Genomic DNA, 23,376 nt, shown 5'->3' with positions numbered 1-23,376 from the left:
AGATATATTTCGAGTAACATCTATAAAATCGGTAAAATATAGAGTTACACAAATAATGATGGTAACGTTTTTGGCATCGTTAATTTTACCGCACTTTTGTATTTGGTAAACAAAAATAACGGAATACTTCTTACCGTTGCGATAAATGATTACTAATCAAAAGCTTACTGTTTTTGTATTGAATAACAGAAATAACGGAATAATTCTTACCGTTACGATATTTGATTACTATTCAAAAGCTTACTGCTTTTGTATTGAATAACCGAAATAACGGAATAATTCTTACCGTTACGATATTTGATTACTATTCAAAAGCTTACTGCTTTTGTATTGGGTAACAGAAATAACGGAATATTTCTTACCGTTGCGATATATGATTACTAATCAAAAGTTTTAACTGGCACAAAATAGCAAAATAAACCCTAATGTAGTAAAATTCTAAACATTAATGTATAATACATTCTAATATAACAATCAATCAGTCTTGTACTCATCACATTTATGCAACAGACAAGCACACACACACACAAAAAAAAAATCATATTCCTAAGATTTTATAAAACATAGTAATCGAAAATGTTTATGCAAGTTAAAACATGTTATTCAATTACCTTTATTCTTGAATCAGAGAGATCGTCTTCCATTTTCTTTAATTCGTTTTATCAGCAAGTGTGGCTACCCCATGTTTAAAGTCCCATATGTATTTATACTATACCAACATGCATACACAAGATTGGAAATTACATAATGATACTAATTAATCAATTTTCAATATATTATCCATTTGGTAACGTTTTTATTTTTCTTGACTATGCTTTAAATGTGGTAAACATATACGAAATATAATTTGGTAACATGTATCCCATAATACAATTTTTTCCATTCATTTCCTTCTCAATTTTGTGTATTTAAAGACTGTCAATTTGTTTATTTTTGTTATGGTTGTGCACAAAGACAACAATCGGAATAGCATATAAGAAACTTTGGAGTTGTTAGAATCGTCAGCTGGTTACGAAAACGGCCGGTCAAGCCTTTAAAAAAGGTTCAAAAGATGATGAGATGGTCTACTTCTCAAGTCATAATTGGTCATCACAGAGGACACATAAATCGTGGTTGCGAGAATCGTAATTGAACCTTCTCTCTTTGCTAGATCAAATTTACTATATATGGTTCTTGTCAATTTTGTGTTTACCTCTCTTGTGAGCATATATGTTTATCCTTTATTATTTTATAAACAGTTTCAACTTTAGCTACACACTATATGGCTGATGAGTTTTGTAATCTTGTTAATTTAATATCGTTATCCTTTTATCAAAAACTATACCCTTAGACTAATGTCTAACGTATATTTTTAAGAAGATAGAATTTTGCAATTTTTTTATTTAATTTGTAACTTGTATTTAATTAAAAATTCAGAAATTCTATCTCTCTCTCTTTTTTTTTTTAATCTTGCTTAACAAAAATTATATATTGCTTCCAGGTACACGTGTGGATTTGAGTGTGCAAGCGGTTGAAGAACAGAGACCATGGCTTAATGCGCAACAGGTAGATACATATGGCACACGCTTTCGGGGGACGAGCTTGGATCCCAAGTGGTCTCCTCCAGACATAGGAGTGGTTAAGTGTAATGTGAATGCTGATTGGAGAAACGCTGATATGATGGGAGGGGTGGCTTGGATTGCTCGTGATTGTTATGGTTCGGTTCTATACCATGCAAGAGAGGTTTTTACAAGGTCTTCAAATAGGATCATGGCCGAGTTGCGTTGTATCTTGTGGGCTGTTCAAAGCTTACGAGATCTTTGTTTGGAAAACGTGATAATCTCTTCGGATTGTCAAGCTGCAATTGCTGCCTTGTGTAATCCTCGGGATTGGCCTCGATATGGAATGTGGCTCGATGCTATTTTCAAAACTGCTAAATCATTTCGTTTTATCACCTTTGAGCTGGTGTCTTGTCCTGCTAATTTCATTGCACGGGACATTGCGGAGAGTGTTATTAGGGATGGTCGTTTTAACTCGTACCTTGCTGCACGTGGACCGGTGTGGCTTCAGTATCAGTTACATAGTGAGGCGCAACGTGGACCGGCGTGGCTTCAGTATCAGATACGTAGTGAGGCTCAATGTGGACCGGCCTGGCTAAATAATCTGTTACGTAGTGAGCCGCAAGGTGCACCGGCCCGGTTTCATAATCGGTTACGTAATGAGCCGCAAGGTGGACCGGCCTGGCTTTATAATCGGTTCCGTAGTGAGGCTCAAGCTGGACCGGCGTGGCTGTAGTGAGTGAGGCGGAAGGTGGTGTTTAGTTTTTTCGTATTGATAATTTTGTTTCTCTTTTGTACTGTGTTTTTGCAATTTAATTATCTCAGGTAAAAAAAAAAAAAAAAAAAATACCTAATAATACAGATTAAGGAGGGTATGTTGTTGTTCGATTGTAATTCCTTTTTAATTAGTTCGTAATAAAATGTGGAAGACAATTGTCTTCCCCTCTCTTACCAAAAAAAAAAAGGAGGGTATGTTGTTTTTGTATCATCAAGAAGAAGATACATTACGAACATTTGTTCATATGAGCACAAAAAAGGTCTCCCCTCTCTCCTCTTTTCTCGAACTTCTCTCTAAAAAACAAAACTAGGTCTGGCCGCCGTGTTCGGCTCCGGTGGCTTACACAGCACCGGAGTCGACTTAGATCCATTTAGCTTTTTCTCCTTTTGCTTCTTGTTACTGTGATGGTAAATCGTCTCGTGTGTGGGTGAGTTGTTTTCCGGCGTGGAAGAGTTGGAGGCATGTGGAGAGCAAGATCTGTGAGCGGTGGTGCTGGTTTGGTCGGATCTATTGAAACTGAAGATGTGCGACGGGACTTCCGGTGGCATTAGAGCTTGGTCTTCAAATCAATTCATAGATCTACTTCTCCTTTTCGTCGTTCTTGTGCAGAAGCTTAGGTATCTTTGGTCTCTGTTCTCTCGTTTCTCCTCTTCTCATCCGGCGGCTCCTTGGTTTTTTGACCAAACCCTTGTTGCGAGGCCTTTCTATTCTCGGTTGTTTTTAGATGTTTGTTTATTTTTTGGCTTTGGGTTTGTTGTTGTTGGTAGGTTCTGGTGGTTTAATATTTGAATTGCTGGGTCTTGGTTCTGCTCTCTGTTATGCTCTCTGTTATCACTAGAAAGCTCCGGGGATTGGTCGTAGTGGCTGATTTTGGATAGCTTTCGAATTATCTCCTATTTGTTCGTTGAATCTTTTAAGTCTGTCTCCTTCCACCGCCTCTAGTTTAGTTTAATAAGTAGTTTTTCTATCGTGGTCTGTTACTTTCTGTTCTTGTAAGGCTAACCTTTTGTGGGAATGCAAAGTTCTAGATTTAGACTTGTTCGTTAGAAGACTAGGTGGTTAGGATTTAGATTCACGACGTTGCTTCTTATGTTCGGAATAATCGTTTTTAGTTGGGTTATGTCTTCGCGGTTTCCTCTATCCTTGGCTCTTCTCCATTTGCGGTTGTAGGTCCTCTTGTCCGCGACCTTTGAGCTCTTAATTCCGCGATTATTGTTCTCCTCCGACTTTCCTGGTGATTTATAGAAAGTTTTACTTCTCGACTTTAGTATATTTTCTTGTGTTTCCCGAGTATCGGGCTTTAGCTTCCGGGGATTTCTTTATTTTCTGCCGGCTTTTGGATTTCAAAAATCGCATCCCAAAAATGTATTCCACCCCTGTATTCCTCTCGTGTTATATATAGGGGTGTCAAGTTGGTTAAACCAAACCAAACCAAACCAAACCAATCCATATCCATATTGATTTAGTGTTTAATGGTTAATGAATCAATCCAATTCATTTAGCAAATGGTTTGGATTAACCCATAACTCATTTAAATGAGTGGATTAATGGATTTAATGAATTGATCCATAACATAGTTTTCTTATAATTTAAATCCTAATTAATTGATAATTAGTAACTATCATGTTGCCGCCACCACCATCATCATCACTCCATCACTCCATTGTCATCAATTCACCACCACCACCACCATCATCATCATCATCATCACCGTCGTCGTCATCGTCATCGTCGTCGTCGTCATCATCGTCACCGTCATCATCATCATCATCACCGTCGCCGTCGTCGTCATCATCATCGTCACCGTCATCATCATCACCATCACCGTCGTCGCCATCATCGTCGTCGTCATCGTCGTCGTCATCATCGTCGTCGTCCTCATCGTCGTCGTTATCGTCATCGTCATCGAAATACTTGAAACAATGATCATTGGTTCATAAATTGATCACAAAAAAGGTTTACGCTTGCGACACGGTTACACTAACGCAATCGACAGTTCAACACAATGTCCCAAAACGACGACCAAGGACTCCATGAGTGACGGTGAGGGATTCGAGTGTCAGTGGCTTTGCCGGTGAAACCATAAGATTGAGAGAGATCGACAGTGAGAGATTTGACGCCGAGAGGGATCGATGATTAAGCGATTTAAGAAAATTATGTTTATTTCGGTTTACTAAAATCGGTTTAGTTATTTAATTCGGTTATATTTGGTTTACATATTTGATTTCAATTATTTAATTTTTATTGGTTTGGTTATGGATAACCCATTAATCCAAATTAAACCAAATCATTTCAATCCAACTCATTAAACTCATTTAACCATTTAATCAATTAATCCATTAATATCCAAATTTTCAACTCATTAGATCCATGAGTTGAATTGGTTTGGATTGATCCATCAATTTTAAACCATTTTGACACCCCTAGTTATATACTAATGAAAATCTTTCAGTGAAAAAAAAAAAAAAAAGATTAATTATTTTAAAAAGAATTTGTAAGGAGCCTAGTGTGACACGTGACACGTGCAAATTCGTTCCAAGAAATTTTATTTTTGTTTCCATGGCGATTCCAGGAAGAGAAGAGGAGGTCACGTCCGTCGTCACACGGCTCCGAGTCCGATCCCCAGATTAATACCACGATACTGTTCGCTATGCCATTGTCTCCCTTCTTCGTCTTCAACCTTTTTCCTCCTTCAATTTTATCAACCCTAAACGCTTCGTTAATCGCGCGTACTCAAGTTTCAATGGTGAGTCGATTTTGTGGGAGACGTATCTCGGAAACCGAAAATTTAATTGCTACGACGATGTCGTTACCCAGATGTTCCAATTGGTGCGTGCCTTTTCTATCTTGACACACACTTACACATAGAAAATATGTATAAATTAATCCGAGAAAGGGAGAGCAAGTGGAGCACTTTACTACACTATCATGTAGATAGATGAATTTTCTTTATTTCGACCTTGTTATTGCATATTTTTTAGCCTGAATGTTGCTTTTTTTTTTTTGTCTATAAGCGTTGGAAATTTCTGATGTTCAATGAAATGTGAAGAGTCATTAGTCATTGTCTTCTCTATTGTACCGTGAAGATGTTGAATTCTTGAGGGTTTCATTTTGATGGGCAACATTATATAGACTTGATTTAGAGATTTAGTAGCTAGGGCTATGTTAATGACATTGTATGATGAAGAGAGATTTCTCTATTCTACATTACTTATTGAGAGATGGAGTAATGGTAATGCTACATCCTACATGCATTTATCTTTCTTACAATCAATTAACTACACTCCTGTTTGGTATGCCATTTTGTTCAACTTCTCAACTATTGTATCTTACCTTTTACCTCAAATGGACATGTGTTACCGGTTACCGGTGCAGCCTAAGCTAAAAAAAACTGTACATGTTTTTCGTGAAGATTGTCCATGTTGTTGTTCTACTCTTTTTGTTTTACATAACAATATTATAGCCCTCTCTTTCTATATATCTCTTATTAGCTTGATTCATTTTAACATAATCGTATTTATTGAGTGTTTTCCCATTTCTAGAAACTGAATCATTCAATAACTTTGAGTGCTAAAAATGGCTTTGATTTGTTTCTGCCTCAATCTTGGCTCTAAGTGAAAGTTCAGAATTTTCCTCTAAATTTTCCCACTGTTTACAGGTTCAAGATATTCCAGGCATGGCGCAACCATGGCGAGCTTTCTGGTGTGAGATACGAAATCATCTTTGCTGGATCAACATATCTTTTCATTTGGATAAGACCGAGCTGATGAAGAGTCATTGTTCCTATAGTGCATCAATGTAAGTTTTACCTGTGTTATTTTGTTCTTATTAATCCGTACTTGAGTCGTTATAACTAGACCATGCTAAAGCTTTTTTAAAAATGTTGACATCTAATCTGTTGAAATTTTTGCGTGTTTGGATGATATGTGAGTAAGACATTAGTTATGGATGAGATTGATATTTCGTGTGGATGTCATGCTTCCGTAAAAGCAAAGGAGAAAGTTCTATTGCTTAATAATCTTTAATTTCTATTCTTTCTCTACCTAAAAGTTGTAAATTATGTTAGCCAATAATATTTGTATGCATGGCTTAGATAAGCTCCCTGTCTCATTCTAATGATATAAATTTTCTTTCTGGGTCAGAATTTTAAAAGTTGGAGAATTGGCACATAAAGGTTCCACTAATTTGGTCAAAAAGATGGTGGAAGGCTTATTTTTTATTTTTTCTGTTATGCAATTTATAGTGAGCCAAGAGATGCAATACTCGTGTTTTACGCTGTGATCATAGAACATAGATGGAAACGTAAGTCTTAAGTTTATGTCTCCACTTAACTTCAAGTGGTATGACGTATTTCCTTTACCTTTAGATCCTCCATTAGTTGAAAACTTGAAACTAATAACAAACATTGATGGATTATGATTCGAAGTTTCACTCTGTTTTTTTTCTTTCTTCTTTTAACTTTCTTGCGTCATGGGCATGAACCAAGCGAGTGATACGAAGTCAAAATATATTCTGATTTAAATTTGATGCTTTTGGCCTCTGTCATTACTCACTTAATTATTGTAATCTTAATCATGTATAAAAAAGCAGCTTTTGTATGAGGACACACTCAAAAGCATTCTCCCTTCGAGAGGCCAAAGGTTGCTGTGCTACTTTCTTCTCTTCTATGGGGGGTGGTTCGGATCTTGGGACCACCTCTGCTGATCAAGATTCAATTTGTGGATATTTGTCTGGAGATTACGTCTGCAGGTCAGCTCCTTTTTTTTCCACTTTTATTAGTTAAACTATGTCATAACTTTCTTACTCTTGCTTACGTTAGAGAATCCTAATTATTGTTTCATTCTTTATTCATTCTAAGCATGTCAACTAGTTGCTTAATTATATCATTCTTGATTCCTTCAGCAGAGGGAGAGTGACTAGAAAAACCATCATAGTTTTATGGATAATTAATAGCAAAGCATTGATTGCGAAATTACGGATTACTGAGTTATATAGCGAAAATTGAAAAGTATCTTGGCTAGATCTATTTCCATAAACCACAGGCTCTTAATAACACATATTGACCACATTTCTGTTCTATATTACATTTGTGCATGTTCTTGGTAAATTCAAATGAGAAAAAAACAAATCTTGATTTGCCTCTTCTAGTGGACTAAGTAATGCTTGATCAACCACCGGGAATATATAGTAGGATGCTCCTTGTTATAGAAGCTGAGTACTGATATTGCATATTGGAAACAATCTGACAACAGTAAGAATGGTTTTCCTTTGTTGTTATAATATATAATCAAAGGTATCTTTGTACCAAATCCTTTAAGACTTAATGACCACAGAAATCTCTTGAAAACATAAACTAAAATCCACTTGCTTTGCTCATGTCGCAATAAACCTCGAAAAGACACGGAATAGGTGATTAAAGTTGATCATAGAGTTATACAGCACACAAGCTAGCATTATGCTCACAGTTCATCAATGGTAGTAGCTACACATTCTTTTATTATGACACAAGTACAAAACTGAGATGGCTTTTTCTGTTACAGGAAACCCAGGAAGATCTCACAAATCTCTCCCCCACCCTCTTTGGAATAGGAACAGCTCACGCATTCTAGCTTTCCTTTGTTTAGAGAGAAGAGTACTAGGTTACAGTAGTTTATATAATAATAAATCCACAAGCCTTAGAGTTAAGCAAAAGTCAGTGACCCTAGGGCATTTGTTTACTATGGAAATAAAAGTGTCTTTTGTTGTTTAGAATGGGGTTAAGTACGTAAGCATCTGATTTAACAGAGAGACAGAAGAAAGAAAAGTGTTTTAGTGGGGAATCACTTGGTTCTTGCTGACGACTTAAATGAATCTTAAACTCTGTCTTCTTAAGCTGTTCCGTACGGTTTCTTTAGGGTAACACATGGGCTTAAGAGGGCAAATCTTGAAAGTTTAATCTCAAATTCAAATTTCTGAAAAAAGCACCTTACTGTTGGCTAGATTCAAAGGACAAGGTTTGATGTTAACTTAAGCCAATATTTTCCAGAGTTAGAGAAAAGTTTTTGATGTTGAAACATTGGTAGTTTCTTCTTATTTGTCACTAAACCTTATTCTATTTCATTTAATCAAAACCTTGGTCACTTTGATTTGATGTGTTTCGTTTAATAATTTCTGTTCGCATTAATTAAAAAATATTTTTTCTTTCATTTTTAGGTCATAATAAGTGGGCGGAAATTTGGGTTTGGCTTCCTTGCATTCAAATACAGTGTAATAGAGGTCAGTGTATTTTCGGCACACTCTTTGTTTTTTTTTTTTTTTTTTTTTTTAATGTCGTGGTTTCTTGATACATGACAATTTCTTCAACTTGTGACCATTATTTTCTAAACATTTGCATGGAGACTCATTTTATGCTGATTCCTTGATTAGTGCCAATAATCATTTTTATTTTCTTTCTGGTAGATGGGATATAGATTTCAAAATTAGTGGGCTGTTGTTATCATGTTGTTTAAATCGGGTCTAAGAATTACCCGACATAAGTTTTGACCATCCATGCCTATCAGCCTATGTGACACACGACTCTTTGCTTTAAATGATGTGAAATGGAGACTACTATTATTAGAGAGAAAAACAAACAATCGTTTTCATAATCATAGCACTATTATAACTTTTGTTGGATTGTTTTATTTTTTTTTGGAAGGTAAAACATAAAAAAGAAAGAGCAAAACCTGTCTGTAACTTTTTGTCATGTTACTCCCATTGCGTGTCTCTCTCTAAGTGGCCATATGTTTTTTTCGTATGCGTTTGGTTTTGCTTTTTCATTCAGATGTTAAATTGTTGTTATTACCTTAATAAAATTCAAAATTTTACTCTGATCTTAGTAAAGACTTCATTTGGAAATATTATTCACTAATTTCTGTTTCTCATTAGGAAATGTCTCGTTCTCTCTAACTTTTTTTTTTCCTTTATCTGGGTAGTCTCTTTCAGTCCCAGATCACATGAGGGTCGAAAGTTCCTTGGCTGCTGAATAATTCAGTCTTTATTTTTTTTGCCAAATGAGTCAAAAACGATGATTAACCAAGTTTCCTGTATAGTCTATGCTTTCCAAATCTTTTCATATTAACAAACAAACAAATCAGATTTTTTTTCTTTTGTAACAGTAAAAAGATTATATGAAGAGTTTTTCAATTTTATTCATGTGCACTATACTACACTGACTCTCTTTGTTAGTATTCTTATCTGAATTTGTGTGGCATAATCAAATAATAAATATAAAATATTTTGCATTATTCAAGTGGTGGTGTGGAAAAGCTCTCTTACCCACCTCTCTAGTCTCTGCACATTGCACAGTCACTTCTCTTTCTCTTTATTTTCTTTATTTATTTTATTCACTTTTTGTGACACTACAAATTGGCATCACCTCCCTCTCATTATCCTTCATGCTTAAGTCCAAAAACATCTCTCTGCTTCTTTAGTTTCATATCTCACAAGTCTTTGCTCTCTCTCTCTTAACAGATTTTTTTTTATCCTCTTTAAACTATGGGAACTGTTGTGTATCAACAAGGGTTTCAGTCTCAGCTTAATGAGCCTAGGGCTTTAAGGCTTAGGCTATCTTCACCAAATCCTCACTTCTCTCAACCCTTTGGTCTAGCTCTCAAGTCTCATTTACTTGACTCCTCTAATGCAGAGGACACCCGTATCCGTAACGATGACAAATCTGCTGCTTCCTCGGGCCCTGACTTGAGTGGCTGGAGCTTTCTCCAGTCCCTATCCTCTGGCTCCTCCTCCTCATCCACAAAGACGACAAGCTCTGAGAAAGAGAAGACTTATGTTCAACGTCCGTCCTCTTGTAGAGCTCTAAGCGACCAGAGCTTAGCATTGTGCACTGAGAATCTCGGAAGCGAATCTGGTTCTGATGTTACAGACATCGATGATTTGTTCTCGCTTGACGTGCAGACCAAGAATCTCGGGGAAACAACAACGGAGACAAGAACGGTAAAAAGTAGGAAAAGGAATTTGAGCCCTAGTGATCTCCCACCTCCTTTGACTACGATGAGAGGGTTTCAATGCATTCAAATGAGACCACACCGTGAAGACGGAAGATTGGTCATGACCGCCACAAAGGCACCGCCTCGTAACGGGTGCTTTCAAGCTGACCGTAGCAATGGTCGTCTCCGTCTTTCTATCTTGAAAGACTCAGATGAGTTTGTAGAGAACGAAGAAGAGACGATTGAGCCTGAAGAACCCGAAGAATACGAGGAGGAGGAGGAGGAAGAGGAAGAAGAGGATGATGATGAAGTTATGGGCATTGAGAATGTTCAGATGTCAAGAAGATGTGTTCAAGGCGACCGGGAAAACAGAGGATTGCTAAATTGGGAATCTTTCTGCGTTGCTACTTCCTAAAAGAGAGAAACTTGTTAATCTGCTCTGTATTTACAATTTCATAATTTTTTTTCCCGATGTGTGTAATATTTTTTAATAGAAATATCGCGTTTCCTAACTCGGGAAAAAAAACTCAAAAGTAGATTCAATTAACTTAAAATAAAAATGATAAAATAATGGGAAGAAATGGGGCAGAGGGAATATGCTTGTGGTCTGGTCGGCAGTTAATCTAGTTTGGTAAGAAAGATTCCCTGATCAGTGGTTCGAAATTAGTGGCAACCTCAACTTCGTTAGGACGAGAAGATTCCTTTTATTATTATGCCAATTCATCTTCCAGCAAATTATATCGAATTAATTGCATGTATATTATATGATGAATAAGTAGGATCGATTACAACAACTTGTGATATAGGAAGCTCCTAAATTGAAGAAGAATCTTCTAAAAATTTCAATGCTTTATTATGATTAGTATTCTTCACATTTAAAGTTCTATGATAAAAAGAGTACAGATATACATTTAGATTTCTCTTTGATAGCAACAACAACAACAAATTAAAAACATAATTAAGCTCTAAATCATCCCCAACAGAGAATTAATGAGCTCAAGCAAATAGTATGACCCAAAACTTCTTCTTTTTTGGCTTTAATGTTATTTTCTTGGTTTTAGTGTTAAAGATCAAAAGTTTGTGTAATATAGAATTAATCGGCTAAATACATAGGATCGTAGGCCGGTATCCCTATATAGAATAATTTCTTGTTAGAAAATATTATAATGAAACACGGATCAAATTAAACAAAAGTCACTTTTTAGTTATAAAATATTAAAATCAAAGTTAATTGTTTGGTCATCGCTTAAAGATTTGAAAAATTCGAAAAGCAGAGAGGCAAAAGACAAAAAAAAAAAAAAAAAAAAAAAAAAACTGAAAAAGATAAATCAAAAAGCATATAATTTGTTTGCATTAAAGACGCAAAAAACATTATAAAGTTTAGCAAGCATTTTTGACGTCAATATTCTCTCAAACATAATCAATTATATTATAATGTAATAAGTATGAACATTTTTTTTTTATCAAAAAAAAGGAAGAAACTAGGTTGATCCGTACAATAACGACGTCATCACAACCCCGCATCTCTCCGCCAAATCAAAAGGCTTTCCATGTACGGACGGCGGATGTGTTCGGCGTTTGGTTAGAAACATTTTTAATTAATTAAACTTTTTCTTTAATTGCATATGGTTTAAACAAATTAATACTCCTACATCGTGATTAAAAGATTGACCTTTTTTATAGAATGACTACTTGAGATATATATTTAATATTAATGGCATGCAACTATATATGATATCCAAAAATGTATATATGAAATTATTATTTATTTCATAATCTGTACATAGTGAGACAGAATAAATTAGAAGGTAGTTCTCCAAATTAAATTATTACTAAATTGCAATAATATAGTGCAAGTGTCCACTCGGTTTCTCTTTATATGGAATATAATAATAATAAGAAATGTAGTGAGCGACACGTGAAACTCCATTGGCCTGCGCTTTGAAACTCTTTATGGGTAAGGTTTTGACTTTTTTGGTTATTGTTAATAATAACTAATTATAATTACTGTGAGTCTGTGAGTGCCTGTTGGTATATAAAAGCTCCTTTTCCACGTTCCTTTTCTTCCAAAGTAGTCTGCATGGGATCCGCGTCTATCCATTTCGATCGGTATTATTGCATGTTGAAATTTATTAATTTGACATAGCATTTTTAAAAATGGAATCATGTCAATACTCTTGATTTATTGCTAGTTTATGTAGTATAATTTAATGAAGTAACGATTAAGAGCCGATCGTAACAAATAATTGCACCAACAATGTTATTTGTTTTCTTTACAAAAATAAATTATTATTATTTTTTTGTTAAAATGAGAATTTAAGTTAATACGAACTTTTTTTTGTTCAACAAATTAATATGAACAACCTTCCAAAACTCATGAACAATTGAACCACTAGTGTTCACCAGACTATATATAACCATATTCGTTAACATTTATATATACAATTTCTCTTCTTCTTTTTTTAACGATTCATGTGTTTTCAGAGCTGCAACAAAATTAAAGCATTTGGGATCAATGGGTATTAATCCCCCAACTTGGAAGCCGATCTTTTTGTGGGTTTTAGATTCCGAATTTCTGAATGAATAGCAAACATATAACTTAGTGTCCCAAACTTAATCTAGATTGAGGAAGACAAGCTAATTCTAGGCAAATCGATGGAGTTTTAGATCTTTGAGACCTTGAAATTAAGTACCATTCGTTTTGCCCTCGACTGTTATGAAGTGTGTGTCTTCCGTTTCTGATAATATGGGGACTTGAACTGTAATATAGGGGACACCAATAATCTTGTTGTTGAACGCCTTTGTATTTCCTTTATGTCATCTTGGATAGAAGCCGGTCTAAAGATCCGATGATTCAAATCTAGATATATACGTGTTGATGTTCATATATTTTTGAACAAAAATGACCGATTAAACGTCATTTGTTTTTTTTTTTTTTTCCAATCTATGTAATTCAGTATAGCCCCCACCAACTTGACCTCTACATGATTAATGACGCAATGTCTTTGTGATGTGCTTCGAATAAGTTCAAACTTTTATGTTTAATCTGAAAATGTTGTGAGAGCATTTAGGTTCAAAAGTGGCAATTGGGTAGTTTATTTGTGGCTAAGCAGAGCAAAAAGATCGGTGAGTGATTTCAAGTATGTGGACGTCTGATATATACTATTAGTCTATTACGACCATTACGTCCTCTTTCCTTTCTATCCACAAACGGTCAAACGTCACATGAAGTCACCCTTTTGCCCTTATTTTTTTAGCTAGACATATACTTCATATTTTCATCATTTTTAGTTATTAAGCAAAAAAATTGAAAGTATTTATTTTAATTAAAACTTTTTTGTTCTTTGAATGTGGGCTTCCTTTAGATTCTTTATGCTGTCGCTCTCTTTGACCGAATAATTAACCAATTAACTTGTGAATTTGATTGCATCATCAAAATTATGTTGAGTACTATTAAAGACAATATGAAAAGCATTATGAATACCATGTATACTTAAAATAAGTAAAAACATGTATTCTAATAAATACTCCCTATGTTTCACAAAGAGTGTCATTTAGAGTTTTGCACACAAATTAAGAAAACATTAAATTTTTTGTTTTTTCTAAACAAAACATCATTAACTATATACCTAAACATAATCTGCCCAATAGTAAAACAATCTGCAGAATACTAATAGTCATAAAACATAAAAATCATTAAATTTTGTATTGAAAACCTAAAACGACACTTTTTGTGAAACGAAAATAAAACCTTAAAACGACACTCTTTATGAAACGGATGGAGTATTATCGCTTCTAAATTACTATTTTTAAAACTGAATTTCTAAATTCTTTCATTCTATATTGGGTTACCAATCAGATACTTTAATTAATATGTGTAGTTAATAAAAAATAAATATATTATCTCTTCTTGGTAACTAATTAAATACATGCATAATTTTTATGTTTCAAAATATATGATGTCTTGATTAAAAATACACATTTAAAAAAAAAATTATTTTTCTCTTAAGACTGTCATTTAAAATACTCAACCAATTAGAAAAAGAATGCGAATACAAACAGTCATATAATATTAGTTATGTTTAAAATTGCATAAAAAATTGTAAAGCATCATATATTTTGAAACAAAATAAAAACTCTAAAACATCCTATATTTTGAAACAGGGGGGATACAATTTTTAAAACATAAAATAGCTTTTTTTATTAACTAGTACTCCATATGTTTCACAAAGAGTGTCATTCTATCATTTTTCACACAAATTAATAAAAGTAAACAAATTTTGTTTTTACCCCTTATTAATACACTAAATAATACATTATCTCTAATTAATAAGCTAAAATAGTGAGGATAAAAAAGAGAATTAGTCTTTAAAACTGCATTGAAAATACAAAACCACTCTTTGTGAAACAAATTTTTTTTTTTTTTGATAACCCAGGTGTCCGGTCCCACCGAAGTGGCCCGACTAGCATCGTGTCCAAACGGAGCTGACGTGGTCATGAAAGCCTGCAGCCGCCATGTGAATTCCGCAGTGGCCAGGAATCGAACCCAGGTGGCGGTACCCCCAGCTGGAGGCCCTTTACCACTAGGAGAAAACTCATGGTTTTTGTGAAACGAGATTAAAACCTTAAAACGACACTTTTTGTGAAACGGAAAGAGTATTAAATAGTAAATACATACTCCATCCGTTTCGTTTTAGTTGTCGTTTAAGGTTTTCTCACACAAATTAAGAAAATCATTAAATGTTATGTTTTACCATTTATTAAGATATTTTATAATTTTTTCATTTGTCAAAACATTAAAACAAATAGGGATAAAACTGAAATTTTTACAAAATATTTGCATTGAAAACCTAAAACGACAACTATTATGAAACAAAATTTAAATCTTAAAACGATAATTAAACTAAAACGGAGGGAGTACAATTCTTTCTCGAGAATTTCAACTCATGTTAGAAGAAAAGAGATTTTTCCAATCGAAAATTAAACATAAAAAATTTGTACAATTGGACATGATAATTTGGCGGGTGTGAATGGATCCGTGAATCGTGAGTAGTGGTCAACATGGCGACAAAACCAAATCCTAGCTGGTACTCTATTGGTGGATTTGCTCCTGCCCTAAAATATATATTCTAGATTCTTTTTCTCTGCCAACTTACAAGTATCATTCAAGCTGTTAAGTTGATTAACCCAATCATAAGTAAATTTAGAATTCATTAAGGTAACACAACCCTTAAAGGGTTAAACAACAAACCGTAAAGGATTAAACACACAAACACTCTTAAAAGAAAGTAAGACTGAAAGTCTGAAACTGATCGATAATCATGATAGGAAAACTTGAAACCCTTCGGACACCACTAGCTCAGTATCTAACTGATTAGGATTAAATACGTCGGTGGGAGACGCACTATGATGAGATTTATGCGTTTCAATTGTAACGCGGATATTAATAATGTCTTTGAAGTATTTAATTTTATAATTTTTTTTTTCTTTTTTTCTTTATTGACACGATCAAACCCTAGTAGTTGCCACAGTAAGCCCTATGAAATTAAGTGTATCACAATAACGATCGACTTCGTTTGGATACACACATGCTGACATGCACTGACACACATATTATTTGTTGATAATAATTCGAGAATATAAATAATAATTGAAGAGGTTCAATAAGGTCAAAAAATTATAATTCTTGGACACGAATATAACAAGTCAAATTTACCCAGTTTGACTCAAAACTTAGCAAAAATAATTAGAATGACTCTCAATCCAAATGGATAACTAGACTAACCCAAATTTTATGTAAAAAGACTATTTAACCTTTCATTATGCCTGTTGGTATATAAATAAAAACCAAATTCGTTTTTTTTAATTAAAAATCAAATATGGCATATAATTTTAACAAGTCTACTACATTAAAATTAAGTCCGCCATATCCTAATTTTGCAGATTTTTTTAAAAATTGCCAAACATAATTTTGTCGTGATAAGATCCGATAACTCTGTCATGATAGAATAAAAATCTGTCAAAACATGAAAAAATCTGTTGTAACTAAATAGGTCATTCTAGTAATTTATTTTTAATTCAAGAAATCTGCTATGAAACACCAGATTTTTGTAAATTAAACATAAATTTGGTATAACATAAAAAAATCTGTCATAACGTTAAACATATCGGTTGCGACTATATGTCATTCTAGCAATTTTAATTTTTTTAAAACAAATCTGCTATAACATTCCAGATTTTTTGTTAACATTAAAAAATCTGTCATAACGTAAAACAAATCTGTGAGCACTAAAAAGTCAAACTAGTAATTATTTTTTATTAACAAATCTGCTGTATTATGACAGTTTTTTTCCAAAAAAATATAAGTCTGACGCCACTAGAAACAAAAATCTGCTACATATTATAATAAAACTGTCAAAATTACGAAAGTCTGAGGCGTCATCATAAAATAAGTCTGGCAAAAGAAAAAAATCTGCTACAAATTAAATATCTGTCGTAACCATATTCAAAAAAGTCTGTGAGAGGAAAAAAACTGCCGTAGAAAATCTGTCGTAAACTATTAAGTCTGTCAGAGAAAATAAATATGTCACAACGACGCCCACAGACTTTTAACGGCAGATTTGTTTTTTCGAAAAAATTTCACCTACGTTTCCAGAAAAATCAAAGGGTATTATTGACTTTATTTTTTTCCTAACAAAGAGACAAAGGGTATTTTGGTCAGAAAAATAACTAGATTAACCCATACATTTTATGAGTTATTTTAGTAATTAAACCTTATTTTTGGGTCAAACTAGTTTTTTTCCCACATAACAAAGTCATTCATCACATTCACAACGCACAGCCTTTTCTTCTTTCTTTTTTTTTTTGTAAAGTTTATTCTTTGAGTTTCAGAAATATTCGGATAATGCACTGTAAAATCCGTGTATGTAGGAGCCAACCAGATCAAAAGATCGAGCGTTTTCTTTTCTATAGTGGATTAAGATTGAGTAACGTTTTTACCAAAAAAAAAAAAAAAAAGGTTTGAGTAACGAGTGGTCCATATATATAATAGTTTAGTTATCAGCTGCATTCGTTAGTTCTTAATTAAAGTTAGAACCCTTTCATGCATGTTCTTTGAATACTAGCTATTCTTGTATACCGCACTTCACGTTTCAGGTTTAAATAACTTGTCCTGTGTAACTCGATCGATGTGAAAATTGTTGCAACATAATTAAATAAAATGAATGTGTTCTGTTGAAGTTGCGTCCGTTATCTCTAATAAATAGCATAGTTTCTCCACATAAATATATACTAACTCATTGACTCAACTAAATTTGATACAGTATCACTTAAATTATGTATCAATAATTGAGCCTATTATATACAAGTATACAACTCGAACTCATGAATTTTTTGACTAGAGATGGACTATATGAGCTAACTCATTTTAACAATACTGCATGTTCACTTATATCTATAGTTTTCAGTATGTTTTGGTATATGGTTAAGTGTTGACCGGTTTAATGTTCTTAGTCATTTTTTTTTTTTTGTTAAATTTTAATTTTCTCATGATGTTTATGAATTTGAATTACTGTCTTGTTGTTTGCTACGTATGAACAAGTTATCTTTGTTAATTCTATACTTTTAATAAGCAAATTTGAATAAGAAAAATCAATGATACTTGGATTGGACATGAACATTAAACCTAGTAGCTAGTGATATACGTAATAATATGTGGCTGTGTTATGTTATTAGAAAAATTGTGGTTTGTAAAATCGTAAGATAAATAAATGTCACTTTGCTTTGGTTTCCTGCGCGTTAATTGACTAAACGAGGGAATCATGGGAAATTTACTATATATACTCTTAAGATTTTTTATTTTCAATTTAGTTTCTTGCCAAAGATAGAGAAAACAGTTAAAAAAAAAATCTAATAAAGGAAGAGAAAGAAAAAGTGAGGGTGAGAAAGTAGATACGATTCTCTCCCAATCTCTTCGATATTTTCAGTCATTTATATGAGAGATCATTAACTTCATTGTCTGTTAGTGAAAAGAAAGTGACGTTTCGAAGACGCATCCTAAACGCAAAATTCACTTGTCTTCTTCTTTTTTTCTTTAAGCGTCGTGTCCGAAAAAATAGTCAAGTCCCTCAATCAAAACGCTCCCTCACACTTAGAACACACAATTATAAAGGGTGGGCACAAAATCTAAAAGATAGATTATAGAAATCGAGACAAAATCAAGGTTTTAAAAGTGAGAAAGATATTCTTGTTTCTATTTTACAGCTTTGTTTTTCTTCTTTCTTTCACGTCCATTCACCAACCAACCAAACTGCACTATGATAAGTGTCAAAATGGTTTTACACTACTTCACATTTTACCCAAAAAAAAAAAAATGGTTTTACACTTTTACTCTTACATGTGCTTTCTTGTTATGTTTATTTTCCTGTTTTTTTTTTTTGGTAAGAAATGTATCATAATGTTGACTAAAGACTGTACTGAATGTGGGCCGGTAAATAGTAAAAACAATAATTGACCAACCTACACTTAATAAAATTACAAAAATATTACTAGTTCATAAATGCAAATAAATAAATATATACCAACACTATGTTCTCATATATATGAATGTTACATTTTAAAAAATAGAATATTACCTCTCAAAAAACAATTGATTTAGATATGAATTCTGTAAAAAAAAAAATGAAAACCGCGTATTAAGAAAAACTGGAATATGATTTAAGAAAAAAAAGAATCTCTAAGCACACTGTAAACGATTCAAAAATGTTAAAAGCTACTCTACCAATCAATCACCTTGTCTGTGATTCTGTGAAGTGTGTGATGTGGATTTCAAAACTTGAAAGATTGAACACTTTTACCGACATAATGTCTTACACTTTTAATCTTCATTAATGGGCCAAATTAGTGGGCCTATGTTCACATTATATTTGTGTTGTCAGTCTACTGAAACAAACCGACATGCTCCTTTCACCGTTACACGTCTCGGTTTGTTTGGCTTCAGCTGGGGCTTAGACAAGAAATCAATCTTTCAATAAGTAGATTTAAAACTATTCTTTGCTTTTAATGTTTTTTTTCTTAAAAAAAAATAAAAATGATCTCAATCGGCTAAATCAAGTACAGTATAGAAAATCTTCGTAGTTTAGAACCAAAAATATTTATGTTTATCTATGTACACACTTATATATGAAATATACTAGTTTTGATAATGAGCTCCTTAGAAACGACGTTAATAATCTACCAAAAATGTCATTTTCTCTAAAAATTGGGTTTCAAGAAGAGAAACCTCGACTAAATCCTTGTTTGTTTAGAATCTTTTAGATGATACATTTGCGAACAAACTAATTAAGTTTAAAAGAAGAAGAAACTTAATGATAATATTACGGGATCTTCTCTTTTATGCCTTATGAATTCATACAAATCACCATAATAACAACATAATAAGAAACAAAGACAATGAGCTCGTTTAAATTTTGAGAAAAAAAAAAAAAAAAGCTCGTTTAAATATGGGAAAAAAACCCAAAAATGGGACTCAAAACATGAAGAAACAAAAGAGAAGAAACATCATCATCAAACTCGAAGAAACAAGGCCATTAACTCCGAACGAGAAAGCTCCCGAGTTAGAGGCCGGAGAATAGCTACCCTCCGGTGTGCTAGTAGTGAGAACGACAACAATCCAGTTATCATCAGAACCAATACCAATTCCAGTGAACTTAGAATCATTGAGGTCCTTGGAGTACTGAGACTGTGTGAAATTGGTCAAGACAAGACTTGGATCAAGGTTGGGAACACAAGCTGGCAAAATCGCACCGTCTCTAGTAACGGTAGGGTTGAGGCGGCATTTGGAGAGGAGCTTAGGCAAGTTTGGGAATCCAGGCTGGGTTCCAGGAACTGAGAATGAGCCAGTGGTGTTTGTGCAAGGCTGGTTCTTGAATTGGTCTGCGATTTCGTCTGCAAGACATTCTGCGTTTTCGTTATGTATTAAGGTTGTTAGGTTTAGTCCTGCTCTGTAATTGTTGATGCCTGTACGAAGAACATCTTCTTCATCTGTGGATATCAAAAAAAAACAGAACACACACCAAAAACAAAAGCAATATCTACAAAGTTAGATAAATCTCAATCGGGGGTAATTTAGTAAACAATGTAGTCGCCATTGATAGAGATCTAAGCTTAAATGGAACAGTTTCGACAATTTTAATACCAGATCTAAGTCAAATTCACGATCTACAGAGATCAAGAAACCCAAAATTGAAAAATCAAGAAGATCTTGAGGGAGATGAGAGAGTTACCGGCGGTGTCGGAAAGAACAAGACGATGAAGGGAGAGAAAGACTGAGAGAAGAAAGAGAAGATGGAGCTTGGAAATCGCCATTGATGCAGAGGTTTCTCTTCTTTACTTCTTTGGTGATGATGAATCTTTTCTCTTTTTCTCTCTATTATTTTATTTATGAGAGGTTTTTAGTTGTTTCGCTTTGACTCTTCAACGTCGTTTGCTTTGCTTTTTTTTTTTTTTTTTTTTTTCATATTAGTGTTATAAACCACATGTTGGATGGACTCCATAACCGTGGACCTTATGCATATTCTAGAAGGCCCATGTCCATGTCCTAGAAGGCCCATGCCCATGTTCTTGAAGATTCTCCTTATGACGGCCTATATTGTACTTAGTGGGCTTTTGGGCTTTAGGGTTTACTAACCCAATGAGGATTTGTCTTCTCTCATTATGTATATATATGTAACGAATTTCATTCATGAATACATAGAAAAACAATAAGTTTACAACACGTTATCAGCACGAGTTGCTCTTAACAAAACCCTAAAAACCCTAAACCTAAACTCGCCGAGTTCGCCCACCGCTTGAAGCTACCAACCGATGACCGCTCGCTTTGCCCTTTGATCGGCGATCTCCTCCTAGCTTCATACGTTCGTGATAAGCTTGATAACCGAGGTCTTTAGCTCCCGGTTCCAATCCATACAACCCCAAAAAGGTGAAAGGTAAAAACCAAAAAACCCTAAAAGCTAAAGAACCGATTATGAATTTGAACCTAACGATCGGTGGAAACCTAAAACGAACCTTGAATGGTTAAGTAATCTTATTGCTTGAAAGATCCGTTTGTTTGAATCGTTTAGGTTGCTAGAAAAGGATTGATTATTGCTTAAACTAAACTCGCCTAAGTTGCTAGACAAGTTCTATTGTATAAACGATTGCTTCTTACTTATGAAAACCGATCATGAACTTGAAATTAACAAACGGCTAAGACACTAAAACGAATCTTGATTGTTATAAACGATTGCTATTGCTTGTGAGATCCGATTATTTGACTCGTTTAGGTTGCTAGAAAAGTTGGTTATTGCTTATGCTAAAATCGCCTAAGTTGCTAGAGAAGTTTTATTGTCTAAACCTAAAATCGTAAAACGAAAATACATAAGGCTAATAACCGAAACTTTAAAGATCTAAAAAAACCTAAAACTAAAACGAACCTAATCCGAAAATTCCATATGTTTAAACGGCTTGATTGAGATTGTTTTAGGTTGTTAGATTGTTTGCTCATTTGATTGTTTACATGCTTATCACCCTAAAACTAAAATTGCATGAACCCTAGAAAACCTAGAAAAGATAATCCTAAAAGAAATCTTTAAAACCCTAAATTCTAGGAATCCTTAAAATCCTAAATAAAATAGGAAACCCTAAATTCTAGGAATCCTTAAAATCCTAAATAAAATAGGAAACCCTAAATTCTAGGAAATCCTTAAAATCCTAAATAAAATAGGAAACCCTAAAATCTAGGAAATCCTTAAAATCCTAAATAAAATAGGAAATCCTAAAACCCTAAATAAAATAGGAAACCCTAGATAATAGGAAATCTTTAAAACCCTAAATCTTAGGGATAATAGGAAATCTTTAAAACCCTAAATCTTAGGGATAATAGGAAATCTTTAAAACCCTAAATCTTAGGGATAATAGGAAATCTTTAAAACCCTAAATCCTAGGAATAAAAAGAAATCCTAAAATCTTAAATAAAATAGGAAATCCTAAACCCTAAAAAAAAAAAAAAATATTAAATAAAATAGGAAACCTTAAAACTCTAAAACCCTAATCAAATTAGGAAATATTTAGAAAAGGAAATTTAATCCTAAAAGGGGAAGTCAAATCCTTAAGTAATCGATTCATAGTTCGGTTTTAAAACCGCATGACATTAACGATTACATGATATTGACTCAAATTCCCCTTTTTGCTTGTAGATGTCGAAAACAAAGAACCTCAAGTTTTCTGCACTCAATGTTTCCGGCGACAATTACTTACAATGGGCATTGGACATTAAGATAGCCCTTGAATCCAAAGATCTCGCCGAGTGCATTATGGAAAACAACGAGTGTGAGAAGAGGTCGAAGTTTAAGGCGATTGCGTTTATACGCCATCACCTAGCAGAGAGCCTTAAGAATCAGTACCTTACTATCAAGGATCCTCTCGACCTTTGGGTCGAGTTGAAGAATCGATACGATCACCAAAAAACGGTACTTTTACCGAAAGCCCAATATGATTGGAAAAACCTCAGGATCCAGGATTTCAAATCTGTGGAGGAGTATAACTCCGAGCTTTTTAAGATTGTCTCAATCCTGAGGCTATGTGGTGAAAAGGTGACTGATGATACCTTGCTTGAGAAAACATACTCAACATTCCACCCTAATAATGTGGTACTTCAGCAACAATACCGTGGAATGAAATTCAAAACATATGCAAGTTTGATCTCCTGCTTACTCCTTGCTGAAAAGAATAATGAGCTATTACTAATGAATAGCTCAATGAGACCTCCAGGATCCACACCGTTGCCGAAAGCCCATAAGGCCGAAATAGCCAAAGAACCTCGAGAGACCAAAGAAACCAACTACGTCCATAGAGGGTATCACGGTCGTGGCCGTGGTAGAGGACGTGGTGGTGGTCGTAGCAACCATAACTCCTACGGCCGAGGAAACCACCATGGTGGTAGAGGCCGTGGGAACAATGGTCGAGGTCGTGGCCGCGGGATCTTCAAACCGCAACACAAGGCCAAGTCCGTTTGCCATAGATGCGGAATGCCTTTCCTCGATTAGCTAAGCTCGAGCTA

The 23,376-nt window shown here is 34.0% G+C and overlaps 4 protein-coding genes across 5 annotated transcripts; 3 read left to right on the top strand and 1 right to left on the bottom strand.

The window, feature by feature from the left end:
• Positions 1 to 1,014: 1,014 nt before the first annotated feature.
• LOC110227789 lies at positions 1,015 to 2,355 on the top strand. The gene is made up of 2 exons (XM_021023388.1): positions 1,015 to 1,109; positions 1,481 to 2,355. Exons 1-2 carry the CDS (start codon positions 1,052 to 1,054, stop codon positions 2,272 to 2,274), a joined length of 852 nt encoding a protein of 283 aa, XP_020879047.1. The 5' UTR covers positions 1,015 to 1,051; the 3' UTR covers positions 2,275 to 2,355.
• Positions 2,356 to 4,799: 2,444 nt separating this feature from the next.
• Positions 4,800 to 7,145, top strand: LOC110227061. Its single transcript, XM_021020165.1, has 4 exons — positions 4,800 to 5,062; positions 5,975 to 6,114; positions 6,907 to 7,065; positions 7,136 to 7,145. The coding sequence occupies exons 1-4, from the start codon at positions 4,967 to 4,969 to the stop codon at positions 7,143 to 7,145; spliced, it is 405 nt and encodes a 134-aa protein (XP_020875824.1). The 5' UTR covers positions 4,800 to 4,966.
• A 716-nt stretch (positions 7,146 to 7,861) lies between these two features.
• Positions 7,862 to 11,056, top strand: LOC9307944 (protein FANTASTIC FOUR 3). Of its 2 annotated transcripts, XM_021022923.1 has the most exons (3): positions 7,862 to 8,309; positions 8,509 to 8,571; positions 9,808 to 11,056. In XM_021022923.1, exon 3 carries the CDS (start codon positions 9,832 to 9,834, stop codon positions 10,693 to 10,695), a length of 864 nt encoding a protein of 287 aa, XP_020878582.1. In that variant the 5' UTR covers positions 7,862 to 8,309; positions 8,509 to 8,571; positions 9,808 to 9,831; the 3' UTR covers positions 10,696 to 11,056. The 2 variants fall into 2 exon arrangements, with proteins under 2 accessions (XP_020878582.1, XP_002873939.1); XM_002873893.2 differs by having other exon boundaries at positions 7,862 to 8,571.
• Positions 11,057 to 19,632: 8,576 nt separating this feature from the next.
• On the bottom strand, positions 19,633 to 20,718 carry LOC9307943 (uncharacterized GPI-anchored protein At5g19250). Its single transcript, XM_002871828.2, has 2 exons — positions 20,564 to 20,718; positions 19,633 to 20,321 (listed from the first exon to the last, which is right to left on the bottom strand). Exons 1-2 carry the CDS (start codon positions 20,643 to 20,645, stop codon positions 19,807 to 19,809), a joined length of 597 nt encoding a protein of 198 aa, XP_002871874.1. The 5' UTR covers positions 20,646 to 20,718; the 3' UTR covers positions 19,633 to 19,806.
• Between the last annotated feature and the right edge of the window lie 2,658 nt (positions 20,719 to 23,376).

This window comes from Arabidopsis lyrata (genome assembly GCF_000004255.2).
Source record: "Arabidopsis lyrata subsp. lyrata unplaced genomic scaffold ARALYscaffold_6, whole genome shotgun sequence".
NCBI lineage: Eukaryota > Viridiplantae > Streptophyta > Magnoliopsida > Brassicales > Brassicaceae > Arabidopsis > Arabidopsis lyrata.
Note: the sequence above shows the minus strand (reverse complement) of the source record. Positions and strands in the feature narration are given on the sequence as shown.

Coding starts and splice junctions, on each gene's coding strand:
- LOC110227789 (XM_021023388.1), top strand. CDS start 1,052: ATGATGAGATGGTCTACTTCTCAAGTCATAATTGGTCATCACAGAGGA. Junction 1,110..1,480: donor TCACAGAGGACACATAAATC/GTGGTTGCGAGA, acceptor TATTGCTTCCAG/GTACACGTGTGGATTTGAGT.
- LOC110227061 (XM_021020165.1), top strand. CDS start 4,967: ATGCCATTGTCTCCCTTCTTCGTCTTCAACCTTTTTCCTCCTTCAATT. Junction 5,063..5,974: donor CGCGTACTCAAGTTTCAATG/GTGAGTCGATTT, acceptor CACTGTTTACAG/GTTCAAGATATTCCAGGCAT. Junction 6,115..6,906: donor TGTTCCTATAGTGCATCAAT/GTAAGTTTTACC, acceptor ATAAAAAAGCAG/CTTTTGTATGAGGACACACT.
- LOC9307944 (XM_021022923.1), top strand. CDS start 9,832: ATGGGAACTGTTGTGTATCAACAAGGGTTTCAGTCTCAGCTTAATGAG.
- LOC9307943 (XM_002871828.2), bottom strand. CDS start 20,645: ATGGCGATTTCCAAGCTCCATCTTCTCTTTCTTCTCTCAGTCTTTCTC. Junction 20,322..20,563: donor TGTTCTTTCCGACACCGCCG/GTAACTCTCTCA, acceptor TGATATCCACAG/ATGAAGAAGATGTTCTTCGT.